General features: G+C 34.5%; 1 protein-coding gene across 3 annotated transcripts in view; it reads left to right on the forward strand.

Annotated features, from left to right (window-relative positions):
- LOC105200182 overlaps positions 1-26,585 on the forward strand; it is a 112,490-nt gene that overhangs the window by 58,315 nt on the left and 27,590 nt on the right. For all 3 annotated transcript variants that reach the window (XM_026138081.2, XM_026138082.2, XM_026138080.2), the window contains exon 2: positions 15,606-15,735. In XM_026138081.2, coding sequence (XP_025993866.1) covers positions 15,681-15,735 — 55 coding nt within the window. In that variant the 5' untranslated portion in view covers positions 15,606-15,680. The remainder of the gene's footprint in view (positions 1-15,605; positions 15,736-26,585) is intronic.

Raw genomic sequence — 26,585 nt, forward strand, 5'->3', positions numbered from 1 at the left:
TATAAAAAATTCTAAAATTTACATAAAAATTCTGAATAATGAATTTGAAAAATTAAAAATAAAATTTTATCAAAGTTATAAAATTGTTCTCAAAATTTTTTCAATTTTTAATACAAATAAATTTTTGAGAATTTTTATTTAATTTAAAAAATTTTTTTTAAATTTCTCAAATTTTTTATACAAATCTAGAAATATTTTGTCACATGAAAAATTCAAAGAAAAGATGTATATTTTTTTAGTATTTTTGAAAAGTGTACCAATTTACACAAAAAATTCTGAGAAAAACTTTCCTGGCAAAAATATAGCGTAAATAAGGTATAAAACATAGATGAAGCGTATGATAAGAGTAATGAAAACCTTAATCAATTCTTTAAGAAGCGTAAATTAAAATATTGAAGCGTAAGAAAGTGTTTACTTTTACTAAATATAATGCATTCATCGCTAACGCTGCTTAACTTCAAAGATCGTTTCAAAAAGTTTAGGAATTGACACTTTGTGATATTCCATGAACAATTGATGTACATCTTTTTTATTCATTAGTTTAATTAATAACAATTGGTTTTAAAATTTCAATTAAAAAACAAACAAGAAGCATATGGCAGCAGAACGTGTAATTACGCTTCTTACGTAATGCTCGTATGATCGATATTTTTTGATTTACATTTTATAAACGCTGCATGAACTTTCCGTAAAAAATTTACGAAATGTTTAGTTACGCTTGTTCTACACTGAAAAAAATATTACTTAAATATTTAGTTAAATAGTGAACAAATAAATTTTAGTTACTGATATCAAAAACTTAGTTACATTTAACAAAATATTTCAAATATTGTGAGAAATAATGAGTTAACTCTCATCCCCTATTTTAAAATTTTGATACAATCTGCATCTCCTTAAGGGTACAAACGATTTTTACGCAGATAACGTTTTGAAAATAATAATATCATAATGTGGGGTTAGATTAACATTTTTGTAGCTTTCTATAATTTTTAACATCTGAAGTTGTAAACAAGAAGAAAAGCCAGTGAGTACAAGCCAAGCAGAATTGATTACATTACAAAATATTCTTTTTCTTAAAGTTGAGTGCCGGTTCATATCGGTTTATAAAGTACAAGTTTATATTTAGATCATATAATAAAAGTTTTTCAGCTGTATCTCAGTAACTATTAACCATATACAAACTATTCAATAACCAAAATGCAAAGAAATTAATAAACTATCATTTTGATAATAACTACTTTTTGCGTAAGAGTAGACATATGTATATATGTAAGATATTTTCAGTAATGTATTTTACTAGGAAATGTCTCATTCTCTAAAAATCAAAATGCCTTTAAAAATGATAATTCCGGAACTATCGATCGTACAACATTTAATAAAAATCCATTTTATAGGTGTTTAATACTCTTTTAATTTTATTCCATACATTTTATACATTTGAGCAGTCAAATTTGATATCTTTAAAAAGCAACAAAAAAATAAATTTACGTAACATTAAAAAATATGAAATTCTTAAAAACAATTTTTTCTCGGAAACTATTAGTCGTATGAAGTTTGTTCAAAAAGCAAACTGCGAAAAATTTTATCAACCTTATTTTCGATTCAATCATTAATTTTCTTAAAATAAATAGTTTTTAAGATAAAAGCAAAAACTTTTCTCACATTTTTTCAAGATGGCACAGTCCGTTATACCTCCACACATGAAAAATTTAGTATGTTTAAAAATACAATATTACCAATTTATACAAAAATTCAGCTTTTCAGCAACTATTTCTTTCTTAACTTTAATTTTACTGAGCTAAGTCAGCAATATTTTAAAAGGTTTTAATTATTTCTGTACCTTTTTGGTATATATAACTTTATTGTTTCTCTTTACAAATTTATCTACATTCTTAACTCTTATATACTAATTTAATTAACCTTACAAACTACGCCGCCTCTTAACCTAAACCTAAACCTTAGCCTAGCCTAATGTACACACACACACACACACACACACACACACACACACACACACACACACACACACACACACACACACCGCTATCTTCTATTATCTACCCTATCAAAACCTCCGCTCCCGGTTTCTCTCGTGAGTTCTCGTCTTTCATCCCCTCCTTCACTCTCTCATTTACTCGTTTATTTACCTACTCACTCTCCCCTTTCCTCTCCCCTCCACTCTTTCCTCTTATCGCTTCTGATTTCTTTAGCCATCCCTCTTCTTTCTCATTTTCTCCCAGTACAATTCCCCTCATTTCCTACCATCTCCTTCCTTTTTCCTAACCAGAGAGGAACCTGAAAGGCTTCATGCCGGCCTTTTTCTTATAACGCTAAAGGCTACGATACAGGCTTTTGCATAGCTGCATAATCGTATGTATAAAGAAATTAATTAGTCCATTTTCTTATGCATGTGCTAACGGACCAATCAATTTTCTTATGCATACAGTTATGCAGCTATGCAAAAGCCTATGCTGCGACTTTAAAATTCCCAGCGCACTAACGACGCATATCGATTTAGGCCGGAATATGAACTAAAATTACATCCATTTGCGACACTGTCGATAAAAATGGTTCAAGTTTGTGCTAAAATCATGTAGTGGGGGTACCTTAGTGGGGGATGTACGTCGTTAGTGCGCCGGGAATTTTAACGTTATAAGAAAAAGGCCGGCGTGGCGCTTCTCAGGTTCCTCTCTATCCTAACTGACACATTTTTCCCAGACATGTTTTTATGTTTCACTCACACAACCACACATCCTGCACTTTTTATGTTCCTCTTCCTCCCAATATCAATTTTCCCTCATTCCATTCTTTAACTTATATATCGCCACTCCCTGCCACGTACTCTTTCCCTATCCTTTTTTCAAATATCGCGGCACTCCCTCCTACTTAATCCACTTATACTCAACATTGAATTCATTCTTTTTTTCTGTCTTTTCTCTTTGCATCTCTTCTTTTTTCCTTATCAAACCCTTGCATCCCTTCTTTCTTCCTCTATGTCAACCCATTTCACTTCTCTCTCTTCATAGAATTTTTTTCTTTTCTTTTCCCATTTTGATATAATTTTCTTTACCTCTTATTTTAACTTCCTCTTAACACTTTTTAGCCAGGTTGCTTCTTCCAGTTTTCAATCTTTTTTCAAAACCTATATTGTTTCTTTTCCCGCCTTTTTCCTTAATTTTTCTCTCTGTAGCTTTTCTTTCACCATATATTCCGGTGTACTCCACTCTACACTCATTTCAAAAATTTTTCCTGCAGCCTCGCTAGTGTTTCCTTCTCTTTCCACTCTCATATTTCTACCCCATATCTAATTACTGGCCAGACTATCAAAAACAATCAGCACATTCTGGCCCAATCTTTCTTGAACTTTTTTTTCATAATCCCCCAAACTTTTCCCATACTTCTCTTCTCATTTTTTTCTTTACCTGCGCCCTCTGCCCCCATTGCATTATACTACGTATCTTAAATACGTACTCTTTTATTGTCCTCCTTTTCCATCTCTAGTTCATCCTCCTTTTCTTTTGTCCTACTTTTCTAAACCTCATTATTCTTGTTTTGTTAACTTTAAGTTTTAATTCTTTTCTGTCTAGATATCTCTCCAATCTAAACAGCATACTTTTTATTCCATCCTTTTTCTCCGCCATTAGCATCATTCGCATAAAACAATTAGTAAATTTTTTTCTCTTCAACTTGATTTCTCCCCATCCACCTTTTCTCATCTTTTGGTTCAAATCCGCCGTTAAGGTTAAATAAAATTGGGCTTAAGAGACTCTGCCTCACCTCTCTTCCCGTTCAGAAGCACTCCTTTATGCTTTCGTCTATTCTCATTCTATTCCTTGTATCCCCTATCACATCCTCACAACTTACCACCAGCCCTTTTCTTACTCTTCAATCTCTTATTGACTTTATCAATATCCCTTTATCCGCTGAATCAAACGTAGCCTTTAAGTACACAAAAAAGCGACCATTTTTTCCCCTGACCTGTTGACCTGCCTATTTATTAGATAGTTTACTACGTATATATTATCTATCATCCTTAAACTTTTTTTAAACTTCTTTGATTCTGCGGAATCAGCCTTTTATCCTCTACCTTTTCCCTTAATTTGTTCGCTAATACCATCACATATACTTTAATAGCGTCAGTGATACTCTTCTGTATTCTATTTTTATTCCCTCTCCCTTCTTCACAATCAGCACTATAATCCCTTTGTTCTTCTTCTCAATACATCCTTTCCCTTTCCAAATCCTATCACACATTTCCATACCCAAAGCTCCATCTCCTCCCCCTCATATTTCCACACCTCCGCTAGTATCTTATTTAGCCTTACCGCCTTTTTATCCTTCATTCTTATCAGTACTTTTTTTACTTTCTTCCGTCTTACAAGGACGCAAATTGCAAAACATGAAATTAGATGAACTATTTTATTCGTAAAGGGGGGGTTGAGGTATAAAAAGTGTCAGAGCGTTTGAGTGCATGGGTCTTTGCTTTAGAGAAATTTGCATAAAAGTTTGGCATTTGGCGCGCGATATGGTAAGTATTATTGTGCGATAGGTTAAAGCGTGAAGCGCAATAGCTGAAGAGACGAAGGCACACAATATTTACAATTTATCAATGTAGCTATTATTGAAAAAAAATAGCAATAGTTTTGAACACCACTCTTCACGCGGCCGCCGAGGACAAAATAGAAAGCGTGCGCCTTAGTCTCCTCAGCCACCGCGTTTTACGCTTTAACCTACCGCACAATGGTACTTACCATACCGCGCGGCAAATGCCAAACTTTACATGCAAATTTTTCTGAAACAAAGACCCATGCACTCAAACGCTCTAACACTTTTTATACCCTCAACCCCTCCTTTCGAATAAACCATGGCTCATCTAATTCTGTGTTTTGCAATTTGCGTCATTTGTTAGTCCCTTTTCCTAATCTCTTTCCCTTCTCCCCCCTATCTCTCACCTCACTTTCCCACTTACTCCTGCCATGCCCTTGAAAAAAATTATCCCATTCTTCCATTTTAATTCTATCACTCTTTTCCTCTTCTTTGCTTTACCCACCATTTGCCAAACCTGATCTTCCGTTTTAGTATTTTTCAACTCTCTCTTTTATTTGTCATTCTCCTTTTTTTTACTAGCTTTTTATATTTTAATCTTTCTTTGCTATATATTTGTGTACACCTTCTTTTCTTTTTCACCTCCTCAATGCTTTTTTCATTGCTCTCGTCTTCCCTCACATTCTTCGTCCCAACACCCTCTTCTTATTGTACCCTTCTTCTCTTTGCTACCTGTTTTGAAAAAATCATTAATCTGCTCTCTCACTTTCTCCCATGCTTTTCCCACCTCCCCATCATTTATTAGTAATCCTCCTAGCGCCTATCTGAATTTTTCTTTCTCGTCCTCCAAGAGAAGAAGAAAGAAAAATTCAAATAGGCGCTAGGAGCATTAATAATGGATGATAGGTAATCTCCCTATTCCCCTATTCCTCCCCTCTCTTTTTCTTTGCCTTTCTTTATTTTTTTCAATCTACACTACTAATGGGATGGTGGTCCAAATCTATACAGTCTTCTCTCTATCATTATTCCGTTTACTATGTTTTTTGTCTCAATATTTCTTATTATTAGGGTCAGTCAAATGAAAACAAGACAGACTGCATAACAAGCATGGTACGGAAGTTGGTAACCCTTTTCTGCGTGTTTATAGACGTGATTTCTACTGGGAATTAAGGGAGAAAGGCGCGAATGTTGACCGCTGTGTCATTTTTTTGTTAGACGTACTCGAAGTAAGGTTAACGCGTCGTGTGTTTGTCCGACATTACTATGGAGGCCGGGAAAAAAGAACAGCGAAGAGTAATGCGGTTTTTGATTGCGGAAGAGATGTCAGGAAGTGCAATTTAAACCCAAATATCTGCTGTGTATGTTGAACACAGTATATCGCGTGAGCGTGTGTTTGCGTGGAATAAACGATTTTCTCGAATTCGTTTATTCCACGTTGCATGCTCGTTATACAGTTTGTCTCGTTTTTATTTGACTGATCTTAATACATAATCTATGACTGTCTCCCTCATCCCCTCAGTGAATGTCTACTCTCTATACATGTTCCGTAAGTCCCATTAAAAATCGACCATCTCACTTTTTCTATCCCGTTATTGGAATCTTTCTCTTACTGTTTATTTTCTTATACCTTGATTTCCTTCTTTCCTTTTTCTCTTCCTAATTTGTCCCTTTATTCCCCTACCTTTCTCTCCGGTTCTGGCATTAAAAGCTCCTATTATAGTCCTTACTCCTTCTCCTTCCTTCTCGATTTTTTTATATCTGCCATCTGTTTATCCATGTTTCTGTTCATATATATACCCACTATCCTCCATTTCTTCCTTTTTATCTCTACTTTTACCTTAATTATCCCCTCTTTCTTCTTTGCCTTCACTTATCTTACATCTATCCCTTCCTTTACTCCTAATAACATTCTTCCCATTGCTCTTTCTTGTTTACTCTTTTTTTTCGCTAACTGCATTTCCCATCTATGGCTCCTTGGAAAAAATCTTTGGTTCTCATTCATCCCCTTTCATCTAACCAAGTCTTGCTAATTATAATCACAACCTACTTCCTACCTTTTTTCCAAAAATTTTTCCTCTTGTTGGTTATCCCCGCTAGATTCCAGAATGTCACTTTTCATTCTTCTCCTTCCCTGTATCCTTTGTTTCGCTCGTCCGTTTTTCCCTTTCGTTATCCCTCCTCTCTTTTCCATCATCTCTCCAGTTTTTATCCCCTTCTTTTCTTCTCCTCTCTTTATCCCATTCTCCTCCTTTCTTTCTCCTCTTTTTGCTATTATGACTCTCCTCTCCCCTTTTTTCTTCCTTAATTTTTTTTTCTCTTCATCCCATGCCCACCATTCTTCGCCAATTCATGCTCCTCTTTACTCAATCCTCGTCTTGCTCCCGTTCCATCCTCTCTTTATTGCCGCTCTTCTAACGCTTCATTTAATCTTTTTTTCCTCCCACATTAAGTCCACATATCTTTACTTGTCAATTTCCACTTATTCGCTATAACTTTTCTCTTTGCGTCCTCGCTCGTCAGTCTCACGATCACCATCTCCTCCTTCTCTTTTCTGCCTGTATCCACCCCCTGTTTATTTTAACTTTACCCCCCCCCCACTTTCAAATCCTTTATCATCCCCTGTACTCTTTTCTTCATGTCTCTTTTCCTTCCTTTCAGCCCTTTTATTATTAAATTTTATCTCCTGTCTCTCCTCTCCTTCTTTCTGATTGGGTAAGGGTTAAGCCTTGAAAAGGCTTAACCCTTTTCTTTCTCTCCCCTCCTTTAAATCCTCATCTTTCTCCTTTTGTCGCTTCTTCGCTTATTTTCCCTTACTCTTTCCTTCCTAACCTCAACCCTTCTATTTCATACTCTATCTTCTCAATTCTCTTCAGGAATTTTTCTCTCTCTTTATTCCATCTTTCCTCTCTAGCCCTTAATTCTTTCTTTATCTTTTCCATCTCCATCTACATCGCCTTTTTCTGCCCTTTTCTTATTTTCTCTTTTCTTAATTCTTTTCTCCCTTTTTATCTTCCTCATTTCCTGCAGCATTTTCTCTATCTCCTTTTTTATCCCCCTTCTCTCCGGCGATTTGCTTATTTTGTGGCTCCACTTAAAAACATCTACCCTCTCCTCTAATGACTCTTTTCCCATCATCTCCCTTTTCCTTTTCAGACTTTTCACCATAGCACATTATCCCCGATCCACTTTCTTCCCTGCTTCGTTTCTTCGCGCGCTATCTTACCGTAACTATAATTCCCTATTTTCCAACCGCCTTCTCTTCTCTCTCTCCGCTCTCTTTTTCACCGACTGTTACCCTAACCTCACTTTACTGTTCCTTGTCCATTTTATATCTCCCGGTCCTTTTCCTCTCCCTTCACTTTTACGCAATCCCTATGTTTTCCCTTCGCTCCTCACATCTACATACTCTCTCTCCCTTACTCTCTCACAAATGTACCTTACTTTCTCGTGAACACGAGCTTTTACTCATCCACTACCAGAAAAGAAAGTCCTCCTACACTTTTTTGGTACCATTTTAGAAAATTTGTACACTTTTTTTAATAATTTTTTGTAAGATATCCAGAATGGCGAACATTTTATTATTTTAGAACTGTCTCAGACAGCACAGTAACGTTTTAAAAATATATTTCAAATATACACTTTGGACATTTTGGATATATTGAAAACATTCAGATTAGATCCATGAATATCTTAAAAATGTTTTAAAACATATCCCGTGATACTGTTTTGGATTTTTTAAAAACGTCCACTTTAGGACGCAAGACTAAACTGGATTAAATTAGTAAATTAAACAATTTTGAGTAGACCAAGCTAGTCTATCACTGTGTAACATGAATTTTAGACCACAATCCAAATGATATGATTCTTATAAATTTCTTGTCAAAAACGATTCCGTAAATAAAATTACTTTATCATGTCACGTTTTTTAGCTATGTTTGAGCTCAACAGTATTCAAAAGTGTCATTTTTGGCAATTTTAATTCCAATTTATTGAAATATGACGTGATACAAATTTGTTTGCGAATTCGTTTCCAATGATGAAAAAACTATAAAGTTTGTAATTTAAAAAAGTTATTCATATAACGTTTATTCATCTAAGCCAAAAATATTCTGTATGCAAAGTAAATTTGAAAGTTTGTAGTTTAAACAGAGTGAGATAATTATTTTGAGGGACTCTTTATTTTATTCTCTTAAGTTATTAAATTCACACACGCACGCTTGTGTGCGTGTGTGCGTGCTGCGTGTGTGCTTTCAATGAATATAAAGCTCCTCGTATAACTAAAAAAAAAATGTTTGCTTGGTTATGTCAGCTAAAACAACACGTCACAAGCAGACTTAGAAAATTATTATATTTGCATAAAACGAATATTTTTAAAATGTTAATATACTTTGTATGTTGAATAACGTACTTTTTTTAAAACATTTGTCCATCAATGTTTAGACCAGATTAAAATCAAATCTGAACGTCCATTAGAGTCATGTGCTGTCTGGGGTCTTACGAATGTCATAGACATATTTCACAACTTTTCTGACATGTTTAATTTTCAGTTTTTTTAGTTGAATTATTTCAAAGATACTTCTGAAACATTGGTTTTATTACGATACTTCTGAAAAATTGTAGAGGAAAGGAAAGTGTTGTGGAATACTATTTGATTTTCTAAAAATAACTCACAAAAGAAACGCGTCTGAAGTACGTGAATCACCAATTTTAATAAAATGAAAATAAAAAACTTTTTTTTAAAAATATCTCTTTCGACTTAAACATTTTATTAAATAAAATTTAAAACTTTTTAAATTAATTTCTTTACTTTTAATAAACAACGTCTACAAGATGACATTGTAAAATTGCAAACAGATGTACAGGGTAACAATGATATTCCACAACCATAGCCCATATACAGGGTGATTCAGAACGACCCATGTGTCGCTGTAAAGACGTGTTCTTGGATCTGAGACGATTTTTCCTATACGAAAATTTTGTCCGACGCTTACTTTTGAATTATAAGAGGATAAAGTTAGCGAATCATGGGCCGTGTAGATATGGAGAGAGGCGGCGTAACTCACCGTCCGACGCGAGCACTTACACAGAACAACCTTGCAATCAACTGTCCGACAAGAAAAATAATTTTATCGCATAAAAGCATAAAACACATACGCATACGCACACACACACACACACACACACACACACACACACCTCTCTCTCTCTCCCGTTCCCGCTTCCGCTCCCTTTTCCTCTCTCGCTCTCTCTGGCGAGGAGAAGACGTGTCGAGAGTCACTCTGTAAATGTAATAACTTTTGAGTGGTTTAAAGTAAGAAAAGACGTAAAATAAGTTGTTTGATTTACGCCGCCAGACCGGGGATAGCTCTGAAAGTTATCTAGCCGAGATATGGCGATTTGTGAATGTGAGCAGTGAATTAATTGTTCGGGACATTAAAGTCTCACAAGACAATAGACATTATACGTGGACACAATTAGTGCTGACGTGTGTAAATGGATCACAGGTGACGAATCGCTTATGCTGATATTAACTATTTCGGCCGGTAATTATCAGCATGGTCGAGGAATATGCAGAATACCGATGCTCGGCATGTAGGAAAACAATTAAGAGCAAAGTTGTTAAATGTAAAACTTGCCCGAAGTTTGTTTACTATCCAGGATGTGTAATTAAGGATAAAATTCCTGATAGATACCAAAAGTACGTGCCGTATAAAGGCCCATTTGAGGAATTTTTGATTGATATTGAGAAAGTACCGACACCGACAGGAAGAGATAGGACATCATTGACAGGATCTGTAGGGTCTACAGGAGCGGTCACAACAATGAGCAGTGGAAGTAAAGAGTCAGGCATTGATTTAAAACTAGATTGGATTATAAGAGCTGTAAAAGAAATAAAAGATGAGGCGGTGCGTAAAAATAAAATTAAAATAATGATTAAAGAAGTAGTTTAAGAAGAATTAGAAAATGTCAAGCAAGAACTGGAAAACTTGAAGAAAATGATACAAGGAGCAGCATATGGATCAAAGGAAGGACCACAGAGAAGCTACAGTGAAGCGGTTAAAGAAAAGAAAAAAGAAAACGTTATAATCATTAAACCAAAATTGCAACAGAAGAGTGAAAGACACGAAAAAAGTAATAAAAGAAAAGGTAGATATAAAAAACATGGCAATGGGTGTAACGAAATTAAAGAAAAAAAGTAAAGGAGTAGTAATTATGGGTTGTGAAACTGGAGAAGAGATAAAAAAATTGAAAGAGACAGTACAAGCTAAGCTGGGAGAGAATTATAAAACGCTGGAGTCGTCTCAATCGAAATCAAAAGTAAAAATTGTTAACATAAATTTAGAAGAGATGAACTTAGATAATAATGAACTTATAAATACGATTAAGAAGCAGAATAAAATAGATGCAGTATATATGCAAATTGTGAAGAGAATGGTTAAAGAAAAGAGTAACAATCAAAGAAGAGAAAATGAAGAAAGATCAATAATAATGGAAGTAGATGAAGAGACGCACGAGCTGATATTGAAGAAATCAAAACTAAATATAGGATGGAAGAAATGTCCTGTATCACTTTAAATTTAATCACGTCAGTGTCAAAAGATGTTTTAAATGCTGGGAGTACTTTCACATTGCGAAAAATTGTGAAGAACATTGCGAAAGAAGAAACATGCTGCAAATGTGCAGAGAATCATAGCTCGCGTGTTTGCACAGCGACGGAGAGCAAATGTGTGAATTGTATGTTCAAAAATAAAACATACAATCCAAAAATAAATGACAAACATAAAACCACCAGTCGAGAATGACTTTTAAGAGAGCGTTACAGGAAGAGAAGAGGAGAGCAGGTTGGGAGGATACAAAATAGCAACAACCGAAGAAAGAAGAAATCATTATGTCTACAAATGTACAGAGCTTACCAGCGCACATAGACAAACTGCAGCATCAGGTTATGAAGAAGATAAGTCCTGTGATTATAGCGATGTCGAAGACCAGGCTGATTAGTGAAATAGGAGACAATGAAGTAAATGTGCCGGGTTACACTGTAATTAGATGCGATGCCAAAAATAGGAACACAGGGGAAGTTATTATGTATATAAGAGACGATATTAGATATAAAGTAGTACTAATAAAAAAGTTAGAATCAAATTGTTGGTGTGCTGCGATAGAAATGAAAGACAAACTATATAAAGGAGTGATAATGGTAATATATCACTTACCAAGCGCATCGCACGAGGATTTCATGAGATTCTTTGAAGATATAGTAGAGGAGTTAATAATAAAGGGAGAATGCTTGGTAATAGGAGATTTTAATATAGATTTTATCACGGACTCGTTTTATGCGAAGAAATTGCAAGAGACAATGTTAAGCTTGGGTATGAAACAGTATGTGAACGAACCGACAAGAGTTACGAGAGACAGTTAGACAATTATAAATTTAATTTTCTCTAATAATAATAAAATAGTACAAGTAATTTATGAACCAAAGATTATGGACCATGCGTGGCTGAAAGTACAGTTAAGTGTGAGTAAAATTGAAAGTAAATACAGGGAATTTAGCGCTAAAAATTACAAAAAGTTTCATGAAGATGAATTTGTTATATTAGTAAAAAACAAATTACAGGAAAGTCAGGGATAGCAATGTGAATATATGGGTGTGAGTGAGAGAGCGAAAAAATTTGTTAACAGTATAATAGATGCGTTAGATGTAATGGCACCAAAGAAAAAATTTAGAATTCCGAAAGTATGGGAAGGGAAAAAATGGTTTTCAGATGAAATTAGAGAGACTGCGGATAGGAGGGATAAGGTATATAGGAAAGCAATGCATAATGACACCGAACAAGATTGGTTACAGTATAAAATCGAAAGAAATGCAGTAGTAAAATTAATCAGAAATAACAAAAAGGAATACTATGAAAATATGATAGATCTTAACAGAGGAAATTCTACGACATTGTAGAAAACCTTGAAAGAAGTAATTAGGGGCGAGCCAGTAGGTATAAAGGAAGTAGGAAAGATAGATTTTGAGATTTTAAGCGATACCAAAGACTGCAATATAGCCAATAAATTTAATTTATATTATATACAAAGTATTAATAGTATAGTAAACTCTATAAAGGTCGATAGACTCGGCAGTGATATAATTGAATTTTGGATGAATATAAATAAAAAAACGATTTATACTATCGAGAATTATGGAAAGGAATTATGGAAAGTTTTGAGGTTGTTACACTAGAGCAGCTAGAAGAAATAGTTATGGGATTATCAAAAAAGTAAGGTACGAAAAAGGGAATAACTAGTGATATAGGTAGTTGAAGGTAGTTTTTTCTGTAATAAAAAAAGAATTTGCGATTTTAATTAATAATTTTTTAAGAGAAGGTCACTGTCCGGAAAGTTGGAAAATCTTTACTATAATACCCCCGAACGATGCCAAACATAGATAAAGCCAAAAAAGCGAGCAAATACAGGCCTATTAATATGTTACCAATATATAAAAAAGTGTTAGAATTAGTAGTAAAAGAACAACTTGAAACATACTTGGAAACAAACGGTATTATAACAGAGCATCAGGCGGGATTTAGAAAATATTATTTGTGTGAAACAGCGATTTAATCTGTCATAGACGAATGGAAATTAATAGTGAGCGAAGGAAAAATGATAGGAATTATCTTCATGAATCTTAAGAGAGCGTTTGAAACAATAGATAAAGAAAGATTGTTAGAAAAAAATGTATCAATACGGAATTAGAGGAATGACCTTACAGTCAAATCATATTTAAATAATAGGAAACAACAGATACAATTTAATCAAATATGTTCTAAATTATTGTTTACAGAATATGGAGTGCCACAAGGGTTCAGTACTAGACCTTTGCTATTTATAATATATATAAATGATATAATTGAAGTCTATCCAAAAGGGGGCAATATAAAAATGTTTGCAGATGACACGCTTATATATGTAAGTGGAGAAAATAATACAGATGTAGAGGTAAAAATGAATATGGCTTTTAATGTAATCAAACATTGGATGAATATAAATAAGTTAAAAATGAACGCAGATAAAACAAAATATATGATAGTTAGAAGTATTAGAAAAGAAAGTAATACTGCTGTAAAGTGTCTGGATGGAATCGAAATAGAACGGGTATCAACCATGAAAAATTTAGGTATAATGCTAGACGATAGACTTAGATTTCAAGATCACTGCGATTATATACTTAAGAAAATAGGGAAAAAGACTAGCTTTTTAAATAAAATAGGTAACTTCGTATCAGCATATACTAGATGTATTGTGTACAAGTCTATCATAGCACTTTATTTCGAGTACAATGCTACTTTATTAGTTGAGATGGGTGAAACGCAATTAAATAAACTTCAGATAGCTCATAACCGTGCCATGAGAGTAATTCTACAGTGCAATAGATGTACCAAAATTGAACACATGCTACATGCCTTACAGTTTATGTCTGTAAGGCAACGGTTATGTTATAACGTATAATGTATTTATCTTTCAAATATTAAATAGCATAGCTTTGAAGGCGTTAAACAATAAAATAGAGATAGTGGGAGGAGAATGCGATAGACAAACGAGGCAGACAGGAAACTTAGTAGTAACTTTCCGTAAAACTAGAAGTGCTCAAAAATGCCTTTTTTATGAAGGTATAAAAATGTACAATTCGTTACCCACTGTTATTAAGGAATGTAGAGAATTAATAGCGTTTAAGAGATTGTTAAAAGAATATATATCAGCTAATGTTAATATATAGTTAATGTATGTAGAATAATGGTGTACAAAAAAATTGCTGTGAAAGCTAAAATAAAGGTCAATTAATCCCTCCCCTTTTCCCTCCCTCTCTCTGTGCGTGCGCGCGTGCGTGCGTGTGTGTCACTTACCTTATACAGATTCGACGTTTTTATTGTTATAACTTGGATGAATTTCACAATCGTGCAGAAATAGCATAAAGATCCCTCACATTCCTATGTGACGAATTAACGTCAAGAAATACATCAAGTTGCAACAGTAAAAACGTCGAATCTGTACAAGGTAAGTGGCAAACAGACAGACAGAGAGAGGGAGAGAGGTGCGTGCGTGTGTGCGTGCATGCGCGCGCGTATGTGTGTGTTTTACGTTTTTATGCGATAGAATAATTCTCATTGTCAGAAAGTTGATCGCAAAGATGCCCCGCGTAAGCGTCCGCGTCAGACAGTGAGTTGTGCCGCCTCTGTTTATTATACATATCTACACGGCTCGTAATTCGCTAACTTTATCCTCTTATAATTCAAAAAGTAAGTGTCGAACAAAATTTTTGTATAGGAAAAATCGTCTCAGAATTTACCCAAAAACATGTCTTTACAGGGTCATTCTAAATCACCCTGTATAATATGACTTTAGTTGCCAAATTTGTACGCACATTACGACACAAATTAAATTCAATAATATTAATTGAAATTTGCATTTAAGGCATTCAAGTAAGATTAAAGTTAAAAAATTAATATGATGTACTTCTTAAAATTACAAAATATACACCTATAAAAAGTTTTGCATATAAAACTGAAATTCAGCTTTTATAAAAACACATCAATCACTAATGATCAGTAACCATCCTATAATATCTAAATGGATTATAACGAATTTTAAAAGTTGCTTTTAGAATTTAAAGCGAATTATGTGAGATATTATGATATTCCACTACCAAGATATATTCTACAACTGGCGTCCTTCCTCTACTTTATAGATATTTTTTGAAATTCTGACTCAATAAATTCTGTTTCTTTAAAGTACAATGTCTATAAAACTATTTGTTTATCGTTATCTAAAAAAGAATACATAAATTTACTAACTGTAATATTTCCAAAAAAATTAATTTTAATATTTTATTTTATTTCTGTCTATTGCATTTTTCCGAAGAACTTGTATTAAAATGAAAAAATTTTGAATGTAATAAAATTTGTGTAAACAATAATTAGAAGAATTATAATGATGTTAATTCAATGTCTTATTGGACCAATGTCTTATTAATAGATGAAAAGAATCATTAATTTTTTTGTTATGTTTGATTATAGAACAATCATGGAAATTAAATCGCACACTTATTAAATACATAAAATCGGTTTGTGCACAGAGATTTTCCTTTCAAAATGGTCGCAAAGGTTACAATTTTACAACTGCTGTTTTTGCTAATCTTCTATGACCGTAAGTATTATTTGTTTTTATATGTAACATTTTTTTGCCTTTAAGGGAATCCTGAAGTCTGTCCTGTTTTACCGACTAAACAAAATAATTTGGTAACAACTTTCCGTATGTATTATTTTTATAGATTTGAAAATCTTATTCCAGAATTAAAGTATGTAGTACATGTTTGCAGCATAAACTTTATGCAGAGAATGAAAAAAATTATATTAATTACAATTATTTTTCTTATTTGTTAAACGAATATGCCGTAGAGCTGTCAAATCGTAACAATATTTGCTCGATATAAAAGCTCTGCACTGTACTTACGAAGTTGGAGTCTTCAAAAAGTCTTCGTAGATTACACGAAGAAACAACGTCGAGCTTCTAGAATTAAACTTAGACACCTAATTCAATACGAAAAAGTTTTACGAAACTTTCCGTATGTGTACGTGCGATATTGATGTAATAGTATGTAATGATTAATATTTCTAAAAGCGTATGTATGGATTGTAAACCGTATATACATGTATGTAAGTCGTTTTTCAGGCGGTAAAATTCACGACTTTAGCATCCCCTTCAATCAAAACTAACCCATACTACACAAAATATTGTGGTAAAGTTGCAGCAATTAATATTTTAATAGTGCCTAATATTATAAATTTTACGACAATATTGCTACGATATTATAATTCAATGATGAACATTATATTTAATATTTGAAAATACATTCCTTTCATGATATAACAATAATAAATTAAAATATGTAAGAGGGTATTAACTATATTATTTGCAAGATTGGATAATAATTAATTCAAAAATTAAAAGTTAAATAATAAAGTTAAAAAATTACTAACATTTAACTTAACTTACAATTAGCTAATTTTAAATTATTTAATTTTTACTTTTATTTTTGAAACACAAACTATATATAATATACTAACTTTTTTTTTAATTCCTACAATTTCTTTTTTAATTTATATAAAGGAAAGGACAAGGAAATGGTAAAAAAAAAGAATACATTTCTACATAAAAAATAATATTTTTTTTGTTATTTTATATAAATTTTATTTTCATTAAATTAAAAATATTTTTTTACATAATTTATTTTGAAATTGCAAAGAACATCTTTAATGTGTACAAATAAATTGTGTAATTTTTACGTATATTATTTATGTAATTTTACATACTTCTTTTACAGTGTATTGTAAAAGATTAAAAAAATGTTTGAAGAAATCGAACATTCAACATTAACAATTTTGAATGGCACATTTTGTAAAATTATTGAAACTAATAAAAATTTGGTCATAGCTTCTTGTACTAAATGTTTTCCAAAAGAAGTACATATTAAAGGATCGATGAGATCATCATCTAATTTCAAATCTCATTTGAAAAGAAAACAAGATAACGCAGTAATGGAAGAGTATGAACAGTACTACAAAAATAAACGTATTAAATTTTATAACGATGTCACTCTTCCAAAAAAAGAATATCACAGAAAACGTGTTCACAGTGTTTACAAAAACAATTTGAAGATGATATTACAAAATATATCATCCATTTTATGGTTCCGTTAAAAGCTGTAGAAGATCCATATTTCGTAAGAATTTTTGAAAATTTAGGATTATGCGATCATGGTAACTCACTTCAAATGATGAGTCGAAGAACTCTTGGAAGGAGAATAGAAGAACTATATGAAACACATATAAATAGTATGAAAAAGTTTCTAAACGAAGATACAATATATGTTTGTACAACGGCTGATGTGTGGTCATCGCGAAAAAGAAGCTTCTTTGGTGTAACTGCTCATTGGATTGATAATAATTCATTGGAACGGAGATTTGCGGCTTTAGCGTGTCGAAGATTTCGAGGCACACATAGTTTCGATAAAGTAGTTGACCTTCTACATGAAATTCATATGGAATTTGGTTTAAACTCCGAAAAGATAGTTGCAACTATAAGTGACAATGCTAGTAACTTTGTTAAAGCTTTTTATCTGGAGTAAAACTCAATTATTTTAGTTGTGATATCGAAAGTTATAAAGATGAATCAACAGACGACAATGATCATGAAGATAATCATGATGACGAGGAAGAATTTGTATACATTTTAATTAGTAAGAATCGATTGTATTTTATATATACCTAATCATATCATATTATATCATAATATGTTTAAGTATCTCTTACAACGACTTATGATCCACATGCTCAGTCACGATAATTTTGTTTTTTTAATTATTATTATTGACACTAAAGTGTTTGTGTTTAATCTAATTTTAATTTTTTATAATACAAAATATAAAATTACATTCTTAAGGAAAATCAGTTTTCTGTTGTTCTGTGTTTTGTAATTTTTTAAATAGAAGTTTATAATCATTTTTAGCAATAAATTTATTTTGTATAAATAATATTTATATAAAAAATGTCAACAATATCAGTTTTTAAACCATATGTAATGGTGGTAACAGTTTAACTCATTTAACATTATATTACTATTCAAATTATACTGTGAGTCTTGGAACATAATCATAAAGAGATACATGTATTTAATATTTTATAATATATATCTGTACATATTATTACTGTTGATTATATATGAATCTTTGTCAAAATTATCTTATTAGTTTTAAACATATTAGATGTCTGAGTATAACTTTACAATAATACCTTTTCATTCTCATTATTGTTAATTATTATATTTATAATTATTTTATTATTATTATAAACTCTAATTATTTATAATGTTAATTACGTAAATAATAATGTTTAATTCTATTATTTCTTTATATTACATATAGATCTACGCGAAGATGAGTCAACGCATCATAACATCTTTTTGCCACAGCATCTCAGATGCTGCGCACATACACTCAATCTATGTGCTACAACCGATATGATATCGGCAATTAATAAATGTAAATCGTTATCCACACTGCATTATCAAGTATTGTGAAATGCACAGCGAAATGCACAGCATTATAACTGGCAAGACGTCCAAAATCTGCAGAAATAATGCAAGATATACAATTGGGTTGTACATTAAATCGACCTGGACAGACTAGATGGAATTCTTTATATGACTCTTTGCAACAGATGTATAGTGTTCGTGATAAACTTTCCACACTATGCACAAATATGAATATTAAAAATGGATTTAAGGAAAACGATTTCTTGTATCTTAAAGAATATATATTATGTGTATCATCATTGGCTGAAGCTTTGGATATATTACAAAGAGAAAAAGACATGTATGATGGAATCGTTCTTCCAAGATTATTAACTTTGCGTCGAAAACTGTAAAGTTTGCAAACAAAAAACTGAAAATATTGCACTACGTTGTCACATTCTCTTTTACAAAGTGTTGAAAACACTTCTGGATTTTTTTAATTTTTCTTCAGTTGCAGCAGAAAATGCAACAATCGCTGCATTATCATATCCAAGATTTAAAAATCGATGGTTTAGTTGCATTGATTCTCATCATCAATTATCAATAGAAATTCTTTTCAAACAAAAAGTTGCAACGGAATGTCTTATTTCTGAATCTACACAAACAGAACAATTTTATCATAATGATGACTTTTTTGATTTTGGTGACTTATTGTCAGTAACATCTAATAGAATTACAAAACAATCTTTCTCTCATGCTAAAATAGAAGTTATCAAATATTTTAATGATGATCACCATGAAACATCAATGCTACAAACGTATCCTACAATAAAACAGGTCTTTTATAATACACCTCTTCCTTCATCAGCCCCCATCGAAAGGTTATTTTCTTATGCAACTATGACCAATGCTCCAAAAAGTAATAAATTATCAGATATAATGTTTGAAAAAAGAGTTGTTCTCAAAAGTAATTATTCTAAAGATATGATGTAGAAGCATTTTACGTTATTATGCATTATATGTATAATTTATCAGTACATAATAAAGACATGTATTTAAAATATATATTATTAATAAATTTAATTAAATATGTAATAAGTAAATTTTATTTCATTACTTCACACACATATGCGTGCGCAATCACCATTATACAGTATACGCAGACACACATATAGGCAGATACGCGGTGTAAATCCGTACAATTTCTTGGTAACTCAACTCTTGGGTAATGTTAATGCCGCTGATATTGTAACTTTTAAGACTTATAACTAGAAAAATACTTTATTATAGCCTTGAACACGTCTCAACTTTAGCTCTAAAAATATATAATAAATAGGGGTTTTTATTTAAGATTTTTATGTTGACCAAGTTTTTCAAATAAATACCAAAATTCAAATAAATATCATAATTACTAGATTTTTAAAAACTCATTTTTGTTCGAAATAGTCTTCTAATAAACTAATACTTTCAGTATAATTGATTATTCCGGAACTTTTATCACTCATTGTATGTATGTTTATATAATAAAAATATTAAAATATATTTTTACATTATGCACAAAAATTTTGTAGCTAATAAAATGTTTTTATTCAAATAATATATGTAAATATTATTTAAATAAAAATGCTTTACTAATAAATTAAAAATTATTTAACCTTAAATTGTAAAATAATAATTTAAATTGCTAACCCAAAATAAGATTTTATTTACAAATAACAAATAAATTTTTATTCAAAAATATTTTATTCGATATAAACAAATACATTTTTATTTGAATAAAAAATTGTTATCATAAATTGAATTTTATTTGAATAAAAAATTATTCGTTATTTATAAATAAAATTTTATTCGAAATAAACGAATAAAAATTTATTCGAATAAAAAATTGGTTATTTATAAATAAAATTTTATTCAAATAAAAAATTATTTGTTGTTCATAAATAAAATTTCATTCAAAAATATTTTTATTCGAGATGGACGAATAAATTTTTATTTGAACAAAAAATTATTCATTATTCATAAATAAAATTTTATTTGAAAATATTTTTATTTGAGATTATCAAATAAATTTTTATTTGAATAAAAAATTATTCGTTATTCGCGAATAAAATTTTATTCGTTATTTATTACTCTTTATTCAAAAAATTGCCCATCTCTGATTATAAGCTTCCTGGCCTGCTCGATCCCGTTAATCGTGGATCTATCTTTCCGGAAACCAAATTGCAGATCTGAGAGTCCCTCCGTTTTCTCTAAGTGTTTAAGTAATCTCCTGGCCATGACTCTTTCTATTAACTTCCCGGCCTCTACCAGCAAGCAGATCAGACGATAAAACGATGGGATTCCTACCGGCTTCAATGCCTTCCTGAGGAGTATGAGCTTTGCTTCCTTCTATTCTGCTGAAAAATATTTCTCCTGAAAGCACTTGTTGAAGCACTTGGTCCATGTTGGTAATAATGGCTTCTGCGTCAACTTAATGACCCTACCCATTTCGTCTGGTCCAGGAGCTTTGTTGTTATTTATTTTCTTATTCGCGGTTGCTACTTTCTCTTCTGTGACCGCTATTTCCTCACGTTCACTTCCTCCCTTTCCATTATTTGATAGTTCGGGAATAGAGAGTCCACTATCTTTTTAATTATTTGGGAGCTTTTCACAGCCTAACGGGCTCGACTTTTTGAGCTTCTTGATGGCCACTCTATACGGGCGTCCCCAGGAATCGGCGTCAAAAGTCGTCAGCAGTTGGTCCCAGGCCGACGCCTTTGCCTTTATAATTGCCACTCGTAGGATCCCCCTGATCCTTCTCACCTCGTTTTTTAGCATTCTTTGTGCGTCAAGCGAGATCTTGTTCTTAGCTCTGAAAGCTCTTTTCCTCAGGTGATTGCATCTCCTTCTAAGTTTCACAATATCCGCATTCCACCAATAACAAGATGACTTGTGTCCTAGTCTTGCTTGAAGTGCAGCCGCACTAATGATCTCTGACAGCGCCAAACCTAGCCATTCCGTCCATTCGCAAGCTGAGCGCTCCTCGTGTTTCTCACGCTTTCACCGCTGCCGTCGCTTTCAGCATATCTTCGTCAATCTTTTTTGCGCACCGTTGTGGAAAGATCGTGTTAATTAACTTAAGTCTACTTTTTGCCCTGCTCCTGATCCTAATATTTACATATATACAGAAGAGGTCGGATAGAGAATCATTTTGATAATCGACTCTCCATCCGTCCACCAACCCGAATATCGCACGGTTGGCCCACATCAGATCAACCGTCGACTTTCCACGCGGGTGGTAAGTTGTCGGGGACCAAACCAGATTTAAGAGGACCAGTCTCAGATCCGCTGGCCACTCGCTTAGGTGCCTCTCCCTTAAGTTTTAAAAAATGTCTCAGAGAAGTGAACGTGCGTTAAAGTCGCCCATGAACAGGGTTGGCCTGTCGGCAAATCTTCTGCTTCTAGTTAGGTTGTCCAAGTACAGGTTGTAGTTTCTTAGCGGTTTATATAGTGGGTAGTAACACCCAAGTAGGACAATTTCCTCCCATTCAACCCTCGGGTAGCCCTTTTCCGCGTCAAGACTCCTGCACACGTCCTGGCACCTTGTCAGGTGATTGCTACTGTTGGCCGATTTCCGCTAGACAAATACCAGTGTCCTCGAGTACTGTGTTTAGCTCCGTAATCACCACTATGGATACGTCCATTTTTTTAATCAATAAGTTTTGTGATATCCTGCAATTATTGATATTTAGTTGAGCTATCACTACCATTACAGAGTCGAGTCACTTGATGAAGCCCTCTGTGCTTCTTTCTCTTTTGTTTCATCCTCTCCTGATACTTTCATGATTGAATCGTCTTCATTTGCTTGTCTGCTCGCTGTTCCCAGGCTCTTCTCGCTGGTCGCCTCTCAGAAGAAGGGATCCGAGCCTTTCCGGGCTCTCGGTCCTGGGACTATTGGTAACAAGTTGTCGGCTCCTGGCCGGACTTGCTAACGCTGCGGATGTTACCTCCTCCTTCTGCGTTTCTTTTGGCGACTTGTGCTCGTCGATTGCCGACGGTGCACCATATTTTTTCGCCGCTTTCGATGTCTTCGCTGCCTGCGTTAGTTTAGTCCTCAGCGTTTCTTCTCTCCTAGCTTTAGGACTCTTAACCACTTTGCTGCCAACTGGCTGACTTTGCTCCCTAGCCCTCTCGATTTTTCCGCTCGGTTGGCTCTTTGTTCCTTCTCCGTTTTGTGCTCCATTCTCAGGTATGTATACTGCCCTAAAGGCTGGTAATGTTTCTCTGCAACTCCTTTTCTGCAGTGAGCGAGGAGCCACCTGGACGCACCCTTTTTCTCCTGGTTTATGGTCATGGCGCAGACCTCTACTCTCGCATACTGGGCATGACGGCTTGTTTCTGCATACGTTTTTTTTATGATCCTGACCTCCACAGTTAAAACACCAATCATTCCGGTCGATTATTGATAGGCATTTCTTCTTAGTATGCCCCAGTGCCAGGCATCTGAAGCACTGGAGTGGGCGTCGCTCCAAGTCACTTTGGCCAATTTTACGTTTCTCAACGACCAATTTTAAGTTTCTCCTTTTCCGCAATTTTAATTGTTGCTATTACTGGGCATCTGGCCCACACCGAGTAGAGCCCATCTCTCGTTGATCTGATGGGTCCTAGTCTAACGTCCGCGCATGAGCACTCCTTCGCTTCCACGAGAGCTAGACTCAGTTCATATGGTGTGGCCGACTCGTCAAATCCCGTCACAAGAATCTCTCTTCTTGGCGTCGTTCGCATGATCTTTGCTTGTTCTTTTTCAAAGGCCAATCTTAAATGCCTAGCGAGCTGTCAGCCTTAGCCGACATATCTTTTCTTGGTAGCTCGATTATTAGCCTGCCGTTAACGGCTCTCTTCACATTTGTCGTCTGTATGCCGAGATCTGCGAGAGAAACTTTGTCTCTCGTACTCTTTAGTATATTGTATAGTATATAGGCGTGTATAGTATATGGACGTAGAAAAGCCCACCCTCCTCTCGCGTTATTGTTATCGCTGCTGTCTTAGGTACGTTCCTTTTGGCTGCACTAATTAGCTGGGCCGGCGTCTTTCTCTCCCTTGTGTTGGGGTCCTGCTGTGCCCCTTTCATCTCCGTTTCTCCAGCCTTGTTGTTTGTCCCTCTCGTAGGAACACCTTCTACTAGCCCTCTACTTCTTTCGGGTATTATCGCTTCTTTGATCACCAGTCCCGGTGACCCCTTGCCTCTCTCCGCCTGACGGAAATGTACCCTACTGTGACTGGGGCAGAATCTCTCGGCGAATCCATTTTGCATTTCCATTGAAACCCGTTCCTTCTGACGTTTATCTAGGGTTTGGTTTTGGGTTCTCTTTTTTCTCCATCTTTTCTTCTTGCCATTTGTGGCATTTTGCCACATCTCTTTGACCGATGATGAGCACGGATACGACGATTCCCCGTATTCCTGGGAAAACTGCAGTGCACCGGGACCATCCCTCAATTTAATGTACATGTGTTTCTGTCCTTCCTGCTGAGATAGCGGTTGTCCCCCTGTACTTTATCCCACCGTATATGAGATTGATCCGTCTTTAGACACGGAGGGATTCGCGGTTTCTTCCTCCACTCTCTCGTCCGTTTCCAGTCTCAAGTTAGTCCCATTTCACCCCTCGGTGTTGATTTGACCCTTGCAAATTATTCCGTGCCACAAGATGACCACTCTTTCTTTCCTCATTGCTCGAGCTTGTGATAAGTTTTCTTCCTTTAACATTTTTGCATGTTAGGCCTCTTGGCGTTTGTACTCCATAACCTTGCGTCCGTATGGTTGAACTCTGTTCCCTACCTGAAAGGGCAATTTCAAATTTTTCTTTTAATTCATTAACTTCCCTTTGAAGGGCTAAACATTTCTCCCGGTATGCCGTGTCTTTTGCCATCCCGCACGAATGACCAACTCTCTTACTGCAACCCTATTTACGTATAAGGCCAGTTCAATTTTTTTATTAAACGGGCCTTGGATATTTGTACATTCTGCTTTGCCACCTTTCCGTTAACGGACTTTATCGCCTCTTCCGCTATCTGCGCTGCCGGCATCGTGTTAAATTGACCCACTATTTTGTTTACCTCCTTCTTTTGCTAGGCCGTAAGCGCTTTTTCCGCCTTCATTATTTTAGTCCTTTTCTTTTTTCTCCTTATCTCACCTATTGAATCAACGTCCTCCCATTCTGTCACTCAGATTGGTTTTCCAACGATTGCTTTTTCTCCAATTCTTTTTTTCTCTTCACTTTATACGTGGAAATACCCGTGATCATTGAAAGACTTTTTTTTCCTGTAATTCTGGGGCTATTGTCTTTGTTCGCCGGGACAGCCATTCTTAATTCTCCAAAGTTATCCTCATTTTCTGGAGAATGTACCCGTTTCTCTTTGGTATTTTAATTTTATAATTGAGACAGATTGCCTCTGCGGAAATTACCTTTGATTTCGGTTGTTTCTCCACTTTCTCCACTCTTTTCTAGTTGGAATCCAGTTTTTGTGTACTCAGTTTTCTGAGAATTACGTTTGATCTGCGCGTTGATTCTTCGGGGATTGCCAAATCGGCCAAGGCGCTCCCCGTTGACGCCCCCACTTTCCTTTCGCAGAATTCCGGCAATGCCACCGACTTTATGCAAGCAGGAAAAGAACCTGCGCGCTGCCGGTCCCCAGAGATCCAATCACCTGGAGATGGTTTTTCCCTATTCCCTATTATATAAATGTTTTTCTCAAACATTTTTATTGTAATAGAAAATTGACTTGGTTGTTAGGAGGGCAAGTACCACCCCCGTTCTGGCTAGGTAAGGATGTTGTCTAACGGATCCGCAGCTCTGGGCCCGGAAATTCAGGGCTGCAAATTGTATTCCAGCAGATAGCTCTCTCTTCTCGCTCTCCAGGCAACACTACCAGATTTCCGTAAAGTTACACTCCAGCAAGAGTGCAACACTAGCAGAGTGCACGAAAAATATGTACTTAAACACCACCATATTCAATTTCTTTATCTAGCAGATATAAACCAGCTCTAAATTTAACGATCTTTGCCAATTTAATATGGCCCTTACTACGGTCTATGTTAGCACCAGATCGGATAAGTACAGCGGGTAATAATTAGGGATCCAGCTTGCCATATCCCGTGAAGGAAAATAGTAATTAGAGCTACCTAGTTAAATATTTTAAATATTTAGCATCACATTTAAATTTAAGGGAAGAGTAATACATCTGTTGGTTACTTTTTTTAATACATCTTTCTTAGCTGCCTTCGATTTGACCGCGTATTTTTAATCTTAGCTAAGTATACGTATCCATAGATTACCCATGATAAAAATCATCAGTGTGCATCTACTGGCGAGTTGTAGCGCATAGATTACGCCGTCCAAGCCACCGTCCATACATTTATATACTTCTAGCAAACAGAATATAAATTTTAATATCCACCAAACGCAAAAACTCCTGGCACCCCTAACGATTATCCTAGCTGACTGGACTCCACGCAAGGCCCATAATGTTGATTCAGTCCAAATTGTTTCATAATTGATCCGCCGCGGACTCAGCATCGAGCGCCTCGTCATTGGCTTGAGACAAGCTGCAGCAAGTTTCTAGCACCAAAAGCGCAGTAGTCACGACCCCGAGCAAGATCATCCGTCGTACTTCCAAACGGAAGCACCGGGAGGTCCCTCCCTAAGCAGCGGCTAGTGCCTAGAGTTTTCCCACTATTTAACATTGTAAGTAGCTGATGATCAATTGCCGCGTGGTCGTAAAACTTCCATCCAATGGGTAATAAATATACTTGCAATATTTTTTATTTCACTTCTTTTTGATGATTTAACAACCACTCCCTAACGCATGGTACGCGCACCCGTCCGTGCACTATGGAAGTGTCCCCCATCAATTTTGACGTGTCTTTAATACGTTGTCATACAGATCGAAATAAGAGACACGTTCTTTTTATATGTGCCCAATCTCTCTTTTAGGAAGTAAAATACCTC

This window comes from Solenopsis invicta, chromosome 14, assembly GCF_016802725.1.
Source record: "Solenopsis invicta isolate M01_SB chromosome 14, UNIL_Sinv_3.0, whole genome shotgun sequence".
Taxonomy (NCBI): Eukaryota; Metazoa; Arthropoda; class Insecta; order Hymenoptera; family Formicidae; genus Solenopsis; species Solenopsis invicta.